General features: G+C 43.4%; 5 protein-coding genes and 1 pseudogene across 6 annotated transcripts; 2 read left to right on the forward strand and 4 right to left on the reverse strand.

Moving 5' to 3' along the window:
- Window positions 1-869: 869 nt before the first annotated feature.
- On the forward strand, window positions 870-951 carry O0I10_012036 (annotated as a pseudogene). The gene has a single exon. The product of its transcript is annotated as a tRNA-OTHER (tRNA).
- A 1,769-nt stretch (window positions 952-2,720) lies between these two features.
- O0I10_012037 (uncharacterized protein) lies at window positions 2,721-5,554 on the reverse strand (the record flags this gene model as incomplete). Its single annotated transcript, XM_058491985.1, has 4 exons — window positions 2,721-2,865; window positions 2,929-4,033; window positions 4,095-4,486; window positions 4,539-5,554. 4 exons carry the CDS (start codon window positions 5,552-5,554, stop codon window positions 2,721-2,723), a joined length of 2,658 nt encoding a protein of 885 aa, XP_058337226.1.
- Window positions 5,555-6,405: 851 nt separating this feature from the next.
- On the reverse strand, window positions 6,406-8,436 carry O0I10_012038 (uncharacterized protein; the record flags this gene model as incomplete). Its single annotated transcript, XM_058491986.1, has 7 exons — window positions 6,406-6,456; window positions 6,517-7,023; window positions 7,084-7,165; window positions 7,217-7,322; window positions 7,384-7,551; window positions 7,615-7,685; window positions 7,748-8,436. The coding sequence occupies 7 exons, from the start codon at window positions 8,434-8,436 to the stop codon at window positions 6,406-6,408; spliced, it is 1,674 nt and encodes a 557-aa protein (XP_058337227.1).
- Window positions 8,437-9,847: 1,411 nt separating this feature from the next.
- O0I10_012039 (adenosine deaminase) lies at window positions 9,848-11,102 on the reverse strand (the record flags this gene model as incomplete). The annotated part of the gene is made up of 5 exons (XM_058491987.1): window positions 9,848-10,039; window positions 10,099-10,320; window positions 10,382-10,653; window positions 10,710-10,858; window positions 10,915-11,102. The coding sequence occupies 5 exons, from the start codon at window positions 11,100-11,102 to the stop codon at window positions 9,848-9,850; spliced, it is 1,023 nt and encodes a 340-aa protein (XP_058337228.1).
- Window positions 11,103-13,993: 2,891 nt separating this feature from the next.
- On the forward strand, window positions 13,994-16,024 carry O0I10_012041 (uncharacterized protein; the record flags this gene model as incomplete). The annotated part of the gene is made up of 7 exons (XM_058491988.1): window positions 13,994-14,166; window positions 14,231-14,302; window positions 14,367-14,547; window positions 14,617-14,650; window positions 14,725-15,412; window positions 15,487-15,614; window positions 15,684-16,024. The coding sequence occupies 7 exons, from the start codon at window positions 13,994-13,996 to the stop codon at window positions 16,022-16,024; spliced, it is 1,617 nt and encodes a 538-aa protein (XP_058337229.1).
- Window positions 16,025-16,549: 525 nt separating this feature from the next.
- O0I10_012042 (uncharacterized protein) lies at window positions 16,550-17,906 on the reverse strand (the record flags this gene model as incomplete). Its single annotated transcript, XM_058491989.1, has 2 exons — window positions 16,550-17,439; window positions 17,600-17,906. 2 exons carry the CDS (start codon window positions 17,904-17,906, stop codon window positions 16,550-16,552), a joined length of 1,197 nt encoding a protein of 398 aa, XP_058337230.1.
- Window positions 17,907-20,217: the final 2,311 nt, after the last annotated feature.

The raw sequence follows: 20,217 nt of genomic DNA on the forward strand, positions 1-20,217 counted from the left end.
GAGCTACCGTCCCCAAGTTTAAATCCCCTACTGCTATTACACTGAGGCCACTCAATGACCCCACATACACCATCCACCCCATCATCATCATCACCCATCATCATCATTACCCTCACGATAGACAATAGGGACACGTAATTAAATAAAAGAAATGATCCTCACGTACAGCAAAAGGGTGTGTGCCATTTTACACTTTACATGATAATGATGAATCAACAACAACCGGTTGGTTGTTATAAGAGATATCGATAATAGAGCATTCTCCTTGGTTAAATGCACATCCTCTGGTATGATCCCATCCATTCTTGACATAGTGATTGTAAACCAGCCTAGATTATGAATACGACATTACCCAGATCCTCAAAGGACATAGTATACTTTCTTCTTTTCTGTATACGTCGATTAGACAACAATTGTAATCCTTTATCACATTCTTCCCATCATCATCATAGCATAATGTTACAAATCGTCTTACCCTTAGCCTGTTTGACGAAAACATAGATACGTAAGCTAGACAAGAATCACGATAGCAATAAAAGAAGACGTATCGATGCATGACCCAAAGGTCATTTATCATTACGATGCACACCTGATTATAAAGGCTAAGGGGTGGTGCCCAAGCCAAAGCTGGGATCGAAATTTAACAGAGGACCCACCCCTCGTAATACCTAAGACATGATACCATTCTTTTGATCGCAAATTGCTCAACCTTCACCTCCCATAAAAATAATGCGTAAACGCTGTTGAATAGCTGCAATACTCCGCTACATCCTCTAATTTACCTCAAATCGCTAGGATCACTTCTTTAACCTCCCCAATTTGGTAGTTTGGTTCTAGATCTTGCTTGTTTGATACAAAAACCTTCGAAGGCAAACATGACCGAGCGGTCTAAGGTGCCACGTTCAGGTCGTGGTCTCGAGAGAGGCGTGAGTTCGAATCTCACTGTTTGCAAAGACGAGTTTTGTCAAGTTTTGCACCGAATTGTTATGTGGGTCACGTGATTTCGTAGTAAAGATGGCTATTTTTTGGCATTATGCATCGATGCATCATCTTCTACTACCTTGTATTCATGCTCTGGGACCTTTAACAATAATTAGGTAATAGATATTGAGGAATGGTGTTTATTTGAACGAATGGAAGAAAGGCTATGATAGTTTCTTTTTTATTCTGTCATGATAGCTGCCACACCCCTCCAGGTTCATGCACAAGAATGAAAACATCAGCTCAAGATGTACCTGGATGAGCATACCACTAACCTAATCAATACAAGCCAATGTGAACAAGGAACAAAGACAAGAGCTACATGATAAGTGATACGACTAGGTAATCGGATAGTAGAAGAGCTGTGGGTACACGGGATCAACAACGCGTCTATGCAAGATTATCAGATTTCAAGCGACAAGATAAGAACAAGAAATTAACAGCGACAAAGGTGGAAGACAATTAGACAAATGCTTATTTACATTATGCGAAAGATATAAGGGAAATGATAATGGGACTTATGCGTTTAATGGAACCATAATGGTCCGTGTGATGGTCATGGTTGAATACAGGGCTACATAGTAATTACCCAAGCGTGGAAGAAATACCATGCATCCACCTTGTTTTCTGCATTGCACCCTCCTTCGATCGAGTCGGTAGATTTTTGAGCGTACAATGTATCAAATACCACAAAATGGGTATACGCAAACGCAGTGATGCAATACAATAATTGTAAGAGAGTTGTAGAACATGAGACCCGGCGTTGATGTCATATAGCGAATAAAGAGCCTGCCGTATTTCAAGAACCACCAACAATCGTCACTATGCAACATGACAAGCTAAGATACCACAACGACACCGCATATTACACAAGAGGACATCACTAGCAACATTCATGCCTACCAACCGAAGGTTCATCATCCAACGATTGCATCAATCCCATCCATCACTTCGTATACCCCAACATCCTCACATAATATAATGACACAAAGACCAAGTTTATATAGCGTATTGTAATTGTAGCTGAAAAATAGTAGAAGAACTAAGATATATTGATTCTCATCGTATCTTTGTTGTGATCATATCCCATATCTCAGAGCGATCCCATGCCAACCCAAATAACACTGTGGAGCCTTGTCATTGATCTCATACTGACACCACTAGATATTAAAAGGTAGTTCAGCAATTGGTGAATTGCGGTGCACTGTATCCTCCATTCTAACCTGCTTGTTGTTGTTCGCTCGACGTACAAAAGGTGCCATTGATTGTGAAGGCGAAGCTACTGCTGATCAGGTACTCCATGGTAGGTTTGATTGTTGCAGCATTGACCGTGTGGCTGACCCTAAGATTTGTCCTTCGAGGCGTCCTCCATTACGTTGGTTAAGGGCTTGCATGTGGGATGCCGGCTGCTCATTAAGTGTCAAGTGTCAAAAGAAGAGAGAAGAATGTTTCCACAAGAGCATTACGCATGATTTATGATTCCATTTCAGACTCAACGACGCTCGTTGATCTGCTACCCAACCTTCCCCATTTGCTTAGCTACCACAACCCATCCAAGTTACTCGTGCCATTTTCTTCCATCCATTATCGGCAAAAAATATACTAAGATAAGATCATGAAAGCGAGTGATCAATGTTTATTATCAAAAGTGACAAGTACTACTTCAATTGCAAATGATGAAAAGAAAGAAAAAAGAAAGAAGAAAGGAAAAAGAAAGAAGAAAGGAAAAAAGAAAAGCTCTAAGGTTGAGGAGCAGGGACGTATGCTGCTAAATTGTATATCCCGTGAGGAGACATATGGGCATATCGTCGAGGAACTTTTGTGATTTGCAAACCTTCATCGCGTGCTTGCATCATCCTTTGCAATATGGGTTTGATTGTGTGACTAAAGAGAATACGAAAAAGGATGATTAGTATCTTGAAAGTCGTTCAATATCAAAATACTTACAAGTATCTATCCTCGTTTGAGAGGAGATGTTCCCAAACTAAATTCTCCATGCCAATGGCATTCGTCGCCAGTACCGCTCGTATAGTATCGGCGATATAACTGTCATCGGGTGCATCGGCTGGTACTCTTCCTCTCTTGGTGTACACCACTCTTGCTTGGCCCTGACATACTTGTTGCCAATATAAGCCCAAGATGCGTTCATAAGTAAAAGGTTCGTCCAAAGCAAGTTGATCCTGGATCTCTTGTCGTAGTTGCCGTCCATGTTCTTCCACTGTACGTTGAAAAGTAACAAAGTACACGTTCGGTGCAATGCGCAAGAGCCAATGGTCCCAGATGATGTATGGTCGCTGAGCGTTGGGTAGGATGTTTCCAAATTCATCTCGAATGATGAGGCCATTTGGCTGCTCCATGGGATCGTAATCAATAAATCGAATGCCATTGGTGATGCCGGGGACATAAATGCCGTCAGCAAGGTACACTTGCTGGCCGTTGATGATGACACGCAACCGAGCTTTTGTACTGGAAACCCTGACACGACACATGTTGAACGTTGCATACGCAATGTTGCCTTGACGAGCAAGATAGTCGTTTCTCCTTTGACGCCATACTTCGATATTAGCTTGAGTGGGTCCACCCCATTTCTCTCTGAATCGGATACGAGCAGCTTCCATTGCAGCTTCCCGTAAATCTTCAATCAGCATCCATGTATCATCTCCTTGTTCCCAATTCGGTGGTGGTTGACATCGCGTCAATAGATAGTGGACTTGCATAGCTGTAAGGTCACCGATAGGCTGTATGTTTTCTTCTTGAGCCTTTCTCAAAATGGATTGCATGACGTTGGTGCCTTGTGCAAGATGATTGACAAACCAATCTCGGAAAGCCTGTCGATCCGTCGTATAGCTTGGGCAACTGAGTAGCTCTGGCCATTGATATCTTGTGAGTCGTACGTAGTGCTGGACTCGAGCATTTGATCCATTTGCCCCTTCGGCCCAACCATACCGCTGGAATTTTTCCAGCAACGTCCTTCTTGAGGTTTCTCCAATTGCACGCGCGCCAAGGCCAACAGGCAGGCCTTCGTTTCTCTGTAATAGTGCTCTATAGCGGTCTATAATAAAAGTATGTTATTTCATGTACATGTGAATAAAAGAATCATAAGCTTCAAATACCTGCTTGAGCATCTGAACGGAATTGGTTGAGTTGTTCGCGCGCCTGATCAATTGCAGCTGATAGAGCAGCAGGTTCCCGATTTTGCCATTCGGCCAATAATTGCTGGGCAAACGCTTGTGAACCGGTTGGATGGGGTGAATCAGCAGCAATGTTGATTGCCGTGTCTACCAATAGTAGGGTTCGAATCCAGCATAAAAACATCATTCTGAGAATCCTTGGATCTACGCTTCCGTAGTTGGCCGTTCCTGGATCCATATGTGGAATAACAACGCACCATCCTTGCTGTGGCTCCTCTCCTTCAGGCTCATTCTCATACGAAAATGTGGCATCGTGGTTTATAATCATGGGTACACCAACAATGTCTCTGTATCTGGGACTTGAGAGCGAATATCTATAACACAATATTAGATATAAGGTAACACTTATTTGCATATACTCCATACCTGTCGTGGAAGTTTGATATGGCTACACGAGCAACGTCGAATCCACAAGTCATCATCACCGCTGGATTGATGTACGCCAACATACGTGATAATGATTGTGTATGCAACTCCCAAAAATAGTCTTGTTTCGGTATCGGCCATAGGTCTCCAAAGCATGGTATTTGTAATTGGAGATCGAGGTGGTTTTCCAAAGGTTGGCCTTGCATGCCGTTTAGTGCCATCCTCATGAGGTCTCCTGTGATGGTCCCAGAACGTGATCCTTCAAAAAAGCCTCGCTGCAAAGAAAAGTCTTGGATCGTATTATCCTTGCCAACTATCATGAAAGGCACTATGGCAGTTTCTTCATTGACTTGATGAAAACGGTTGGCGTGAGGCAAAGCTTGATGAGCAAATAATTCCAAATGATCATTGGTGATGCGGTCTGCCATGACTTGATCCACACCAGCAAGTTCAGTGCGATAAGCTTGGAAAGAATCCAAGAGTTGCTGATCGACGTGTCTTATGTTTTCAATGTTGTCGGGTGCCACAAGATATGCAAGTGCGTTTGGTGCATTGACTTGAGCCAAGAGGTTCAAATCGTTTTCATTGCTGGTATAGGAAATGTAGAAGCCACCGGGTTGACTATTGATCAAGCATTGACGATCCAGTAGGTGTATGAGGATTCGCTCAATAGCATCCAGCTCAGCGGATTGGGGACCAGGTTGACCAAAAACACCGGCAGTAGCAAGTAGAGGTATATGGTACACTTGGAAAGCCTTTTGCGGAAACAGTTGGCGTATAGTCATTGTGAAATTGCTGAAACGGCGCCCACCTTGATGTGCGACATCAAGATCATGCTGAAGACGTCCAAGGGGCGTATCATCACCAGTTGCACCAACGTAACGTACAAAAACTAAAAGCTCGGTTGGATGCTCTTGAAGTAGATTGATCAAATGGTCGGCAAACAGGGTGTCAGCAGCGTAGTCGTTTCGATATTGCTGAATGGCTTGTTGAAATTCCTCCCTTGTGAACTCCATCGATCGTATGTAATATCTTGTTTCGTTTGGCACAGCAACGTCATCTTGAACCGCCTCCATAGCAGTTAAGGCTGCCACTAAAGCGTCATCATTACTGAAAAGGGGAACACGGGAAAGATGGAGAAGAGCATCAAGCATTTGCCAAGTCTCGTTTTCTTGTTGTTGCACCACGAGCCGATCAATGGTGGTTCTTAGGATGTCAAACGGAACATCTATTTGGCTTTCAAAGAAGCCTTCTTGCAAGATTTGTACAAGATCTTGGTAGGGATCACGTTGATGAAGCTGTTCAAGGTCCCATTCTTGTTGTCTTTGCCTGCGACGAGCCATGACGTTTGAAGAATATTGAAGAGAGAGTTGCTGGTGGTATGTGTGATGAAGAGTGGTATTTATGATTAGGTGGACAATGAGCATTAGGATCCAAAAAGGAGGTTGTGATGAACCAACAAAAAAATGTATTCATTGTTGGTTCATGCAAGCGGACTACCAGTGTCCATTGTCATTCATGCATGCCGAAATCATGTGGATAAACAAGCTTGTTATCTTTTGGATCCATCCTGTATGCTTTGAGCCTGCCAGCGAACTTGATGAAGGCTGGTTGATTTCTGCAAATGCATGTGATGCATTTGCTATTGCGAGCGTTTTGGTATGCAATGATGACAACAACTTTTTCGTCATATGAGTTCACAATTCTATCATTATCTTTGATAAAGCTTCCTATTTTAGCTTACAAAGGTGCATGGCGACAATCCTCAACAAAGGCCCATGGTGTAACAAATTATCCCAGCTGTATTATACTCTAGAAGCGATCTACTCTAAAACGGATACTACATACGTGTTGAAGATTGGAGTGATTATGCGTCGAAAATGGATTCGTCAATTGTGATACCAAATTGTTGTTGAAGCTAGACATACGCATAAAGTTAAAAAAGGCCAAGCGGTAGCTGTGAGTGTAAGACATTTACCTGATCCTTGAGTTTTTGATCCAGCACAGCTTCAAATCCTTGACCATCGGTCCCAAAGAGTACCTTGCTGATACTATCTCGAATTCGCACAAGCCAAAAGCTCATGGTCATGGCAAACAAAGTGCTTTCAAAAAGACACAGGTTCCATGTCGTGCGAACATAGTCTTCGATGCGTTGTCGAACTGGTATAGTAGCGTAGTCAACATCTTGTTTGCTCTTCGCCAGACCATAGAGGGCCCATCTTGCCATGACATTGATACGGTTCACAGGGCTGCCAATAGATTTGTTGTTGGCACGGACAATGTTCATGTTGCGTGAAATAAAAATAAGCTCTCGAGGGAAAAGTGATTGATCTTTGAGAAAGTCCTTGATGTGCTCCTTGAGTGATACTTGCAGCTCATAAATATCCTTCATGTCTACATTTGTCTTCCCAAGATGTACAGCTTTGCCAGGATTGAAGGGCTTTTGAAGCGTGATGGATGCGAACATGTTTGCGTCTTGTATGCCCTATACATAGCAACCTCAGTGAACAAGCCAACGCGACCAAAGTTTGGTTAATACCCATACCCATTCTTTGCATATGCGGTTCATTGTATTCATATCCAAGAGAAAGAGAGCCTCCCAAAGTTTACAGTACTGCAATCGGAACCTATGATGCCATGGTCAATTATCTCGCCCTGATTGCTTTTAAGAAACTCACTTTTCAGATTCTTGGATATAAAGACCATGATCGATAATAACCACTTGTACATCACGATGATTGGTGGGGTGCCGTCTTACAAGTACATTGCCTGGATGAGGATCGCCTAGAGTAATACAGCAGCTTTTTTAATATGCGGCATTATAGTAGTAATCAGATTTCCTTACCATGGACAAATCCGCTCCTAAAGATTTGACTGGAAAATGCCTCGATGGTTGTGTGCATGGCTTTTTCCAAATCAAGCTTCCTCTCCTTGAGACGTTCCATATCGGTAAGTTGGACACCGTCGACCCATTCGGTGACAAGTACCCGCTTTGAGCTAAGCTCGGGATACACTATGAATATAATGTTCATTGTTACGAGGCTATATGATTTCACATGTAATCCAACATCTCTACCTTTGGGGACGTAGACGCGATCCTTCAAGCTTGGTTCCTCTTGAAAGTGTTTCCATGCCAACGTCGCGTTGCTATATAGAATGTTGCATGAATAACGTATACTCCGATCAATCTTTCCTTTGCGTGCATTTACCGTGCTTCTGATACAAAGTCAGCCTCCATGCGAATATGCTTTTCGATGTAATCGGATGACCATGACAATGGCAAATCAAAGAGCTTTTCATAAATGTAGAGTAGAATGCGGAATGCTCTTAGGTCCCAATCCATTTGCTGAAGGATGGCTGGTTTTTGGATCTTGACGGCAACGACTTCTCCTGTATGCAAACGAGCGCGATGAACTTGTGCCACTGAAGCTGATGCAATGGGCATAATCTCGAATTCTGAAAAGACGTGGCATGGATATTTCCCATCAAAATCCTCACGAAAGACGCGTTCAATGACCTCAAAAGGTAATGCGGGTGCTGCATCGTATAATCGTCTGGCACGACGCTGATAGGCTACTGGTAATATGGCAGATTGTGTGCCAACAACTTGACCAATCTTGATATACAATCCACCGTTGCGTTCAAACACATCGAATATGCGGTTGGCTACTCGTTCATGAAGTGACTCGATGCGTGATGCGCCTTTGACATCCATGCTTGGTCGGAAGTTGAGCTTGTAGTCGATGGCGAGAGCAATGCCATTATAAAAAGTACGCATGGTGCGCTGCAGTAGTTGAGCTTCGGAATGTGCATCGTAGGTGTATACAGTTGCTCCGATGAAGGCTGTTCCTAGCAGTAATTTGGCAGGACGTGTCCATCGTTGACGAATCGCGGACATGCGGAAGGGAAGAACACAGGTATGTATCACACGTCATGCGAGAAATCCTATTTGTTTAACCGATAATGGTACTTTAGTTTGCAATCCAATACGGGCACCGGGTCATTGGTAGGGTATGCATATCATTTATGACATGATGATGGATGACATTCATTCTTCCTGTTGACTCACATGACATGGAATGAAACCCTTTCAAGATGTAGGTGGATTTGTGTATCAGCTGTTGATTGTGCTCCAAGATGCTTGACCACTTTATCAGTTTGATCCATCAAAACAATAATTCCCACGCCCATTGATATATAAACAAGGCTGTTGTTATCGACACTATCATACGGCCTTCTTTCTACTTGTATTCACATCCTCATCAATGCCCTTTGGTAAGTCTCAATGATAGTCTTTATCATGTGATCCCAAAATGAGGTACTCATACATTCATCTATGTAGCTCACTTCATTGCTTGGTGTGCTCATCGCTGTTTAATGACATTTGACTGCGTTCCTCGATGGAGCCTTTGTGGTAGGTATAACCATCATTGTATATATTGATAAACGTTATTAAAAGGATGCCTTGTACATTTATAGGCAAAAGGCAACCTCAGTCTGATGGGAAACTTGGGACTCCTTTGTTGGTGGCATAAGTTGCGTATGCGCTCCATATGACCAAAATGACAACAAAAGCTACAAGCTACACCACACCAGAAGAAAAACGAAGGCCTACAGAGCTTAAGAAGATTTACAGGTTTGGAATACCTGGATGGTATTATTGGTTGACACGTGGTCAGATCCACAGTATCACTTAATCCTGGCGAATGTCACAAGCAGGCCTCATATACCTGAAAAATGGCGAATTGAGACCCACCGGGAGGCAACAGGATATGAGAGATGTCTGCAAGCAGCATGTAAGAACTAGGGCTTATACGTGTTCATAGTTGTCGAGATATGATGTATCAACCCAATGTGCGTACCACGAAGACATAAATACACCACGCGTTCAAGAGATCTTCAAGCAACCTTTGCCACTGCTTTATATGGATCAACTCACATGCTTCACGACGAAGTACCCTCACATCGCCTACCACCTTACAGCCGATTGGGTGGTGTGCTTCCATCATCTCAACTGATAAACATCTCACGTCATAAGTAAGTCGTAGTACGTATAACCTTACGTGATCATTATATCTTACAATGTTATTGAAGCCTCAAGGAGCTGATGTTGGTTGCTTATTCCCTAACTCAGTCTTACTTTGCTCAACACAAACGTGTAGGTGATAACTATCATGCGTATCCAATTGTTCAACTTTGTATTTAATTTTTATCAGTCCTAGATCCCCCAAACCCTCATGCTTCGTAACAAAAACGGGATAGTATAAACATTCTTTGTTATTGCTCATTGTGTACATCATCATACTAAGCTAATTAAACTCTTGCATGCGCCATTCGTTCCATACTTGTTTAAGGTGTTCCTTCGTCTTGGTATCAGCGAAAATATAATCGATGGCTCTGTATGAAGATTCAAATAGCTCTTCCTTGTTCATCTTGAAAGTATTTGCGCATATCACAAATTCGTTTGAGAGATCAGAGAAAAAGACGCCCTTATCATCAGTCTATAAATCACAAAGAATGAGCACACAAGATGAATGACAAGATGAGCGTGTCTACTTACGCAGAGGACAAAGGGATGCTTTTCCTTGAGAAGATCCTTGACGTGATGGGTTTCATAAGAGTCAACCGTTTTGCTCACCACATTGGATGTCATGCATATCTCGACTGGGATGTTGTTGCCATAGATGTGTTGACGAGATGCATCGTCAAGGAACGTGGCATGGCCCAAGCGATCAGGTCCAAATGCTAAGAGTGCAGGCGCTTCCACCATGTTTTCCATAATCTACGCGTATGTCCTCGCATGAGAATCACTCACAGGTTGGATGATAAGAATTGACGTGTACCTCGTTGAAATGCAAGGTGACCTTGAAACCAAGGGACTTGGCTTTATCGAATGCAGGCTTGAGTGCTTCAAATGATCCCTTACTGACATCACCACAGAGATCGATACCCACGACGTTTTGAGATCGGAACTTGGTTGCCAGGTCAACAGCTTCAAATGCCTCCTCGAGTGTGTTGCGTCGATCAATGGATACAATCAAGCGTACAATGATATCATCACGCGGTTCATTGACAACGGATAAAACTGTAGACAAATACGATTCCTTGGTCATTCCTAAAGATGAAACCTTATGAGTGATTGAACGTGACCTTTTCATAGTTGACTAGCACCTGTTGCCTGGTTTTTGCGTGGGGTGGTTCTCAACTCAAGATACTTGACACCATCAGCAGCAAACTCATCAATGATATTACGGGTTGTGATACGAATCGCTTCCTCATCTTCAGTCAGTTGATAGATGTACTTGAACAATGCAAAGAAGCTGTAGATCATGTCAGAATCCAAGCTTCATCATTTGAATGTAGAATATGAACATACTCGTGAATACGTTCCAAGCTGTCAGGAACCTGCCAAGCAGCAAGCTCCTCATTCAGAGTGCCCATGGCTCTTTTCCGATCCATCAACTGGTGCATGGTCTTGGGGCTAATGCTGCCGTTAATGTGGGCATGGAGCTCAACCTTGGGCAATCGTACACAAAAGTCGACAAGATCTGTGGAAGGAGCCATGAGGAAGACCTGGGGTGGTGTGGGAAAGCTTGTGGGAAAGGAGTATTTAAAAGGTCGAAGATGATGTTGCTGCGGAATAAACGGCTTGCCCTTTTGTGGTAAAATCATGCCAACGTTCCATTTGGTTTCCAGGGACACTATGTAAAATGACATTGCGCCGAAGCACTCAGGTTCTCGGATGATTACACTTGCCCATTGTATGTTGGTTTTGGATGGGATACGGATACTCGTTTACAAATAGTTGATGTGGATTGCTTACCTTTTGGTATACAATTGCAAAACGTTATGAGTCATTCGGAAGATGTCGCAGCAAAAGCATGTTCTGTATTGATGCCGCAGCAAAAAACAATTGGATGCCAGAGACAAACAATGAATGCAGGTAGCACATAATCACGCTTACAGACGTAGGTAGTAGAATCTCGTGTAGCCACCTATTTTTTGTATCCTTGTTAACATACAATGATAGAGTGTGATAGTAGTATTCTTATGCGATTATCATTTACATTGACATAGTAGCCATATCCCATAATCCCACCTTATTGCTCGCATGGTATGCACTTGGATGCAGGGTCTATTTGCATACCATTGTTGCTTCGATGGTTGTCTCCGATATCGTGATACGGTGTATGATGCGAAGCAATAAAATGTATACGTTGTCTATCACCAAGCAAGCATTAAAGTGGAATCAAGGATACGGTGGCATCATCGTTGGCAGATGAGAGATCAACCAATCTTGGTGCGTGTGTGGTAATTTCTCCAGTAGTAGTAATGACGGGATCGATTTCCTACCAAGAACGATAACGACAAGGTACGTTGACAATAGCGGTGGCGGTGAGAACGCGTATTTTTATTGTGGATCAAAACATAGAATGCATCCATCGGTTGAAAAGAATTATCCTCCCTCAGCGTTAAAGCTCATAACGAGTGATGAAGTAATTCCATCATGTGACGAGGAGGTATACGTTGTCAAAGTCATCGTAGCTCATAAGCAAGTCGCACCGGGAATGAATGAATACAAAGTAAGATGGGATGGGGATACCGAAGATGATGGCACTTGGACACCAGCAAGGAATTTCTCAAAAGTTAGCACACTAATGGGTTATCGGAAACGCATTGGCCAAATGATGCTCCAGCAGGAAAGCCTAACTTAAACAAAAGCACTGCCAACAATGACAGTAGCAAAGCTAAACCTAATAAAGCTAAGCAGCATAATGTAAGACGCTCAAAGCGCAACCATGTTTAGGGTTCCTGGATATGACAAGTGACCTGGCAGGGGATGACGATATATTTCCTAATAAACAAACATCGGACTTTTACGGTTGCATTGCATTGGTTGTTGGCTTAATAGAACAAAGACACATATGGACATAATGATAACTCGTATGCTCGGGAATAAAAATATAGGATGATCAGGAAACGTATATAAGATAGAACGATTACTCTTTTATTGTTATCCATTTGATCCTGACCCATCGCACCTTGCACTTGTTGAGCATTGGCGCATTCGTCCAACTCTCCAAGACACTTTGTTCGATGTATACGATGGTCGCATGTGGTGGCAAGTACCCTCTCCTTTGTCGACTCCTGCAGAGTTCATTCCATTCGTGCACCACCCGTACCACTTGCTGTTGACTCTTAATGTCGACTGGTTCCAGGCATTCGACAAGAAGGGCCCATACTCTGTTGGTGCAATGTACATGACGATCAACAATCTTCCTCGCCACTTGAGATTCAAAAAGGAGAACGTGATTCTTGTTGGTGTCATGCCAGGTCCTCGCGAGCCCGAAAAAGAACAAATCAACCACTACCTCCGCCCCTTGGTCCAAGAACTGCATGATCTTTACCAAGACGGTATCACCATGGACTTTGACAATGACAAAGTACTCATACGCGCTGCTTTGTTCAACGTTGCCTGTGACATTCCAGCTGCTCGCAAGGTTTCGGGTTTCACGGCAGCATCAGCTATAGTGCTAGTACTAGAGGGGGCCCATTTATGACAATAAAATGTGATATGGAAAATTGGAGGAGTACAATGGTTGGATCTGCTCTCATTGAACACGTTGATCAAATTGAGGATGTTTTATATAAAGTGGGGACGTGCATTCAAGGAAAGGAACGTGCCAGGAATGGGAGTTTAACATTGGTGCTGCTGATGAAACAGCTACCATGCACCCTGACGACGCCACAAGTGCCAAGCTTTTCCCAAAAAACTCACCGGTTGTACTACGTGAAGCAACATTGTTCAACAATGAGACATTGGCAACGTTTAAAGCAGCATTGAGTGGTACTCGTACCTGTTTGTATGCTAAAAGAGGAGTCAAACCTTGGTAGTAGGAAGCACCATAAACATAGTAGAAGGGTCAATGGAGATGTTGTCGTTACAAGGATGACACATGACGTGATGGGACATGTGTGTTGAGTAATCCATGCGTGTTGTTGCCGAGAAGATCGCCGCTTGTTGTTTTCCCAAATAAACAGGTCTGGGCAAAAAAGAACCCAAAGAGGTTATTTTTATACTCAAAGACAAACATTGCCCCATTCATTATCTTTTCATTCCATGCATATCAATCAGAAACCATAATGATAAAAGGAGTAGGCTTTTTAATAAAACTATGCGCGTGTATGTATGTATACATTGATGCAACATGTTATGCAATGCAATTACCAAAACAAAGCTTGAGCATTGACAACAGCGATTACAAAGGATAAAGCTATTTAAGGCATATAAAATTAGGATGGCGAAATAAAAGGCAGTGTGCCTTGCAGGCGGCAATACGGGAGAGGGTGATGTGAGTGTCAAAACGAGCCCGTCGTCTCTCCGCCACCGGTTGTTTAAAAAGAAAGCACATCTTGAGCAACGTCGGGACGACACTTTCTCACTCACTCCCTTCATGTCTATACCTCTACTATTATTCATCATCACCACTATATGCTCATGGTGTTCCAATACAGTGCTTGCACAAGAGGCTGCGAATCCACACTATGTTGCCCTGTTGAATGATTCCATGTGGTTTTACGAGGCACAGCGGAGTGGAAGATTACCGTCATCCAACCGAGTATCTTGGTACGAGAAACCGACACGCCTTTTCTCTCTTCCTTTTCGCTAATCGTACTTGCTACATTGTCAGGCGACATGATTCAGGACTCAATGACGGCAGCGATCACGACATTGACTTGACCGGTGGCTACTACGATGCAGGGTAAAGTGTTCCTCTATGCGTATGTTAAACAAGGGGTTGACTTATTTTGCATTACTGTTGCCAGAGACTACTTGAAGTTTACGCTACCACTTGCACACTCAATTGCATTTCTATCATGGGGTGCTATCGAATGGTACGATGGATACACCAAAGCCAACCAGACCGAATACCTACGAAATACGATACGATGGGGCACAGATTGGTTAATCAAAGCACATCCCCAAGGTGATGTGTTATACGTCCAGGTATGCACTCCTTTTTAGTGATGATGATGATGATGATGATGATGGATCATTCACGATGATATACTTTAGGTGGGTGATGGCGAGATTGACAACAATTATTGGGGTAAGTGGCATGCATACATCAATGGGGATTATGCAATTGGCTCATCATCATCATCGCGTTACCATCCACTTTAGGACCCGATACGGATATCCCTGAACCACGACCTTCGTACATGATCAATGGCAGCACACCAGGCACCGATGTTGCTGCTCAGACTGCAGCTGCTTTTGCCGCATCCTCGTATCTTTTCCGCAATCAACTCAACGACACCGATTACGCCGACCTCCTTCAATCTCATGCTGAATCCCTCTTCAACTTTGCTGATACAGCCAAGCCATGGCAAACATATACCACCGCCATTGCTGCATCCGCTGATTATTACGCTACCAACACCTATACCAATCAACTTGTTTATGCCGCCTTGTGGCTGTATCGTGCCACTGGTAATTCAACCTACCGTGATAAGGCATCCTCTTATTTCGATCAATTCAAACTCGCCACTCAGCCCATTTCACTCACTGATTGGAGCGACCAATCCATTGCTGCTTTCGTCCTTGGAGCCCAAGTGGATAATGATAATAGCAAGTACAGCGATGCAGCTATCAAGTGGTTGGATGACATTATCCATGGCAGCGATATTTGCTCTTACACAAAAGGCGGATTGTTATGGTGTGACGGATACAGCGATGATAATGCACTTGTCCCAGCACAAGATACTGCCTTGTTGGCTCTGATATACAGCAAGGTCGACTCATCCAAATCGAACGATTATACCAGCTTTGCCACCAACCAGATTAATTACATGCTTGGCAACAACCGAATGTAAGTAACAAATGGCATGGTGGCGAGATGGCTAAGGATGGGTGGCTCATTTATGGGTTTGTTTGGTATTATAGGTTGACACCTTATGTTTGTGGTGTGCATATGAACTCGCCACACAACCCACATCATGCAGGTGCATCCGGTGGCACTGATATCAACAATATTGACACATCTCCCCCTGAGGAAAAATATCTCCTCTATGGTAAGTGACACGCGCACATAATATAAACATTGTGGATATGAAACGATGCCTAACGCTTCAGGGGTATAGGCGCTATTGTGGGTGGTCCTGATAAGGATGACAAGTTTTACGATGAACGAAACGATTGGGCTCAAACGGAAGTAGCGTTGGATTACAATGCCCCATTCCAAGGTTTGGTCGCTTACCAGCTCAGCTTGGATCATGTGGACGACCCACCTTACGTATCCATCACCGAACCTCGTCCTCATGTGACACGCTCTCATCCCATCGAAAAGTGGCTTATTGCTGTCATTGTCATTGTCGTCATCTTTGTCGTCGCTTTGGGATTGTACATTTGCTGGTGGAAACGTCAAGCTGTTCGCGCTTGTTGCGCTGGTCGTCGAAATCAAGGCAAGGCGATCGAAGCTTAAAGAATTTAGTTTTATGTACAGCGCATGGTGTGTGTACTTTTATTGTCCCGTCTGATGTATAGATTTGTCTAGCTGAATTTGGCTATTCTACTACATTGCTTTGTTTTGGTTGGATGAAGAAGGATGGGGTGCATGATATACATAGGGTGTTTTGAAGAATGAGAGGAATTAGGGGGTGGCAAGTTGTACATGATAATTTTCTCTTTTTTGAGGTGGATGTTCTAAAGGATGTGTGTGTGTGTGTGGTTGGTGAAGAGTAGATGCATAATGAAATGAAAAAGAAATGATGCGTAAAAGGTATGGCGCGCCAGAATGTTATGTACAGCAATAACAAAAGAAGCAAATAATGAAAAAAAGGAAAGATCATGGGGGGTGTCAGTATGCATAAAATGGATGTAGAGTCGTCGTGATTGAGAAAAAGGGCGAACGATGATGATGTTGATGATGATAATTATGAAACATGATAGGGACATTTGTGTGTGTCTCGGTGTGATGCGCGTTCATTGTGAGTGATGGGATGCAGGATTAGGCGTTGGTAAGAAAAGTTTGCCAGTAGCCGTTGTGTGGTTGTTGTTGTTGTTGCTGCTGCTGCTGCTGCATGTAGTTTTGTTGATTGTACATATGATGATAGTGGTTGCCATTATAGGCCATGTCGAACGACTGCTGCTGTGGAATACACGATGTGCACATGGCTGGTTCCTCAACAACAGGATAATAGTATTGCTGCGTCTTGGTCATCATGTCATGCGAAGCTGCGGCTACACCATCATCAAAGGCTGGAGGATACTGCGGTGTGATAGCGGGTGGAACAGAAGCCAAATCTTGCACCATAATAGGCTCAGCCATTTCGGTAGGCACCAAACCGAAAAGTGGATCATCCCAAGCGTTGATAGGGAAGTTGGGAGATAAAGGTGACGATGATGAGCATGAACCATCACATTCGACAGCTGTTGTGGTAGTAGCATAGCCATAACCAGCATCAGCTGACAAAGGTGAGCTTGTCACGGGTGATTCTTGTTGCGTCAAAGGTGGAGTAATAATACGTTGGGGATAAACGATATTATCAGCGGGTCCATTGTTGTATGACAATGCTGCCAAGTTGGCATCATCCCATGTCGTTTGTTCGGCAACAGCTTTCTTGTTGGCAACGTTACTGGTGGTGGCTAATGATGATAGCAACGTGTTGGTTGGATTGTTTTTGGTAAAAGAGTATTCCATGTCATGCTTACCTGATGAACGTCGCTGTTGTTGTTGCTGTTGTTGTTGTTGTTGACGTTTCTTGTAGGGACCACGCTTAACTCCCTTCTTGCGTTCTTTACGAGGCGAGTTGGTGCACGTGGCAGTAAGACCCAGCTTGATACACCGCTGGCAAGGACGACCATCGTCACACTTTTTGCACGCCTTTTGACAGTTGACTATGATGGTTATACAATGAAAATGAGCGGAGCTGTTTATCCATAAAAGGCCAAGAGCCGAGTGTACAGATGCAAAACGTGGGGGCCAGAGACAAAAAAATGGAAATCGAAGAAAAAAGAAAGGGGGTTGTGTGGGGGGTAAAGAGTTGATAAAACTTACCACACGCATTCTTGACTTGTTTACGCTTCGGGCGCTTTCGATTGTTGCTGCTGGATGTGTTGGAGGCGGATGCACCAGCTCTTGGGATCATGGTTGTTGTTGTGGTAGTAGAGCTGGGTGGGGGAATAATCATTTGATCTGAAGATGGGAGGTGTTGAGCATAGGTATCGTGCAAATCGTACAAAAGTGCATCGTGGGGAGGCATCATTGCTTGCTGTTGCTCGTAGTAAATGTTGGGTGTATAAGCGGCAGCAGCAGCAGCAGCAGCAAATTGGTTGTAATCGTTTTGTTGGGCGTGGAACTGCATATTGATCTTAAAGAGATCAGGAAAACAATAGATGAAAAGAAGGAAAAAGAAAAAGTGGTGGTTGAAACAGAGTGGAAGGCCGTAGCAAAGTAGAAATGGAAAGCAATTGTTCGTCCTTTTTATACGGAAAGCAGCATGCTGATGATGCACATATGCTTTGTCTATTTTAATCTTTGCCTCTTTCTTTACTTTTTTTGTGACCCGACATAATGTCATATAGTCGCTGATAGCTGCAACCGGATAATTGGTACATTGTTTTTGATGCGTATCATATTCAACACCCTTCCATACCCAAGGTTCCTTTAAATCGGTAGAGGCATGTATATGGCTTTTGGTTTGATATGAGCCGTGAGTATTCACAGGGACCATTATTGATCAAGCTGATTAGCTGGTTACCAAATATATTGGGGTTGGTTGCCGCATAAGTAACTTGCAGTATAGCCTCTATTGTACAACATTTTCTTTGTCCATGCTGACTCCCTGCCTAGTTTAGACAGGTAGCAAAATGGGTGGAAAACTCATCTCTCTTCCCGATTCATCTTTTTAGGGATTGTTGATGAGGAGCTACAAAAAAGAGGGGTGATGATGCGGTTAAGGGCATGCAAGGGGTCAAGGGAAAGGAGATGGAACATCTGCAAAACGGCTATTGAGGAGGAAGGTGGATATGACGAGTCGTTACGTTACCTTGTCAAAGATTTTTTTTTCAATGATGGTTATAGCACAATTGTTTCGTGTCGAAAGCATATTGTCAAGTCAGTCGACTTTTGAGGAAATTTGCAATGCGTCCACGGACATTGCTCTGGATTTTAGTGTCGCTCATCCATCCGCAGATGTGGATGTTGCTCAAACTCGCGTGCAACAAACATTTTCAGCGTTGCCACGCGAAACGGCGGTACTTCCCGGTCAAGACTATAATTGCATTATCCTCAAAAAAACATTGTCTCGGTCACACCCGGCGATTTTGCAGCAACGCACATCCAAAACTAACGATTGTACAGCCACAAAATCTCAACTTTCCCGCACGTTATGGCTTGTTGTTGTTCGTAATAAATCCCTGTACGACCATGTTATTGTTCTTTTTTTCCAACCAGAATCAGTAATAAGCATTCGATACCTTCCATAATCATGGGAGCAATGTCCCAATTAGCACATGAAAACAAAGAATTACATTGGGGTCCAGCATGCGTGTATCATTACACACGCACACACACCCATTCTTCATTGTTGTATAATCTAGGTGCAGTTGTATGCATGTGCACCTTGCGCCCGAATTGCTTTACCATCCTAAGCTTACGTCGTCTTGATTTCATGCTGTGGAACTTGGTGCAATTTGACTTGCACATGCCTCCATAAGATCTGAGTTGGCCGTCAGTTAATGACCAGACCTCCCTTCCCCGTTTCTTTTTCTTATCCCGAAAAGCAAATATCTTGTTTTTCGATCAACCCAAGTCCCAGGTACCTTATGTAAGCTTCGCATTATCACCTATACGAGTAATAGCTTATTGTCGTGCATAATCTTTTTCATTGTAGATGGGCTCTAGAGACCCATTGCGGGAAAACAAAGAATAAAACGACACTAAAGAGTTACAGCAAAAAAGGTCTGTGCTCAATGCACAAATGCTCGTTGCCATACAACGAGGTTGATCAGCAACCAGCACGTCGCATAGCAACCACCAGCACACGCATGGCAACGGCATAGCATCATCCCGACAGCCCCTTTTGAATTCTCCTTTGTGATATTCACAAACGTCATAGATGATCGAATCTCCTTGTTTGATGATGTGTGTATTAACATGTGTGCGCATGCAGAGGCAACTTGGCCCGAGAATTCGATCTCGATCCAGAACAAAAGGAACATAAAGAGTGATGCCACTGAATGCACTATGACGTTTGCTGCATGTGATGATGCATTGGAGCTTTCCTAGTTGGAGCATAACATCCCTTTGACGATTTGTGATTCTGCTTTTCCCAACATGTGGGTCGTTCACGCTCGTTGACTCTATCACCTTTTGATCTTATCACAAAAGAAGGAAAAGGACTAGCGGGCCATTAGCCATGTGCTTTTTGTACGACGTAGATTGCGTTAATCGACCTAGTTACCAATTCGGTCCACTAGTTGCTTAATTCAGGTGTCGCTTAGTTTATTATCATTTGAATCTTCTATATCTAGGGCTTGCACAATGATGAAAATGAAGATCCCTTACTATAACAAAAAATTCGTTCAATGATGACGGCGATTGCATTCCAATACCACTTTTGCTGAGATGAGCGAGTTGCTGACCCAGATGTTACTTTTTAGGAAGAATGGCAG

The sequence above is a fragment of the Lichtheimia ornata genome, assembly GCF_029851405.1.
Source record: "Lichtheimia ornata isolate CBS 291.66 chromosome Unknown scaffold00109, whole genome shotgun sequence".
NCBI lineage: Eukaryota > Fungi > Mucoromycota > Mucoromycetes > Mucorales > Lichtheimiaceae > Lichtheimia > Lichtheimia ornata.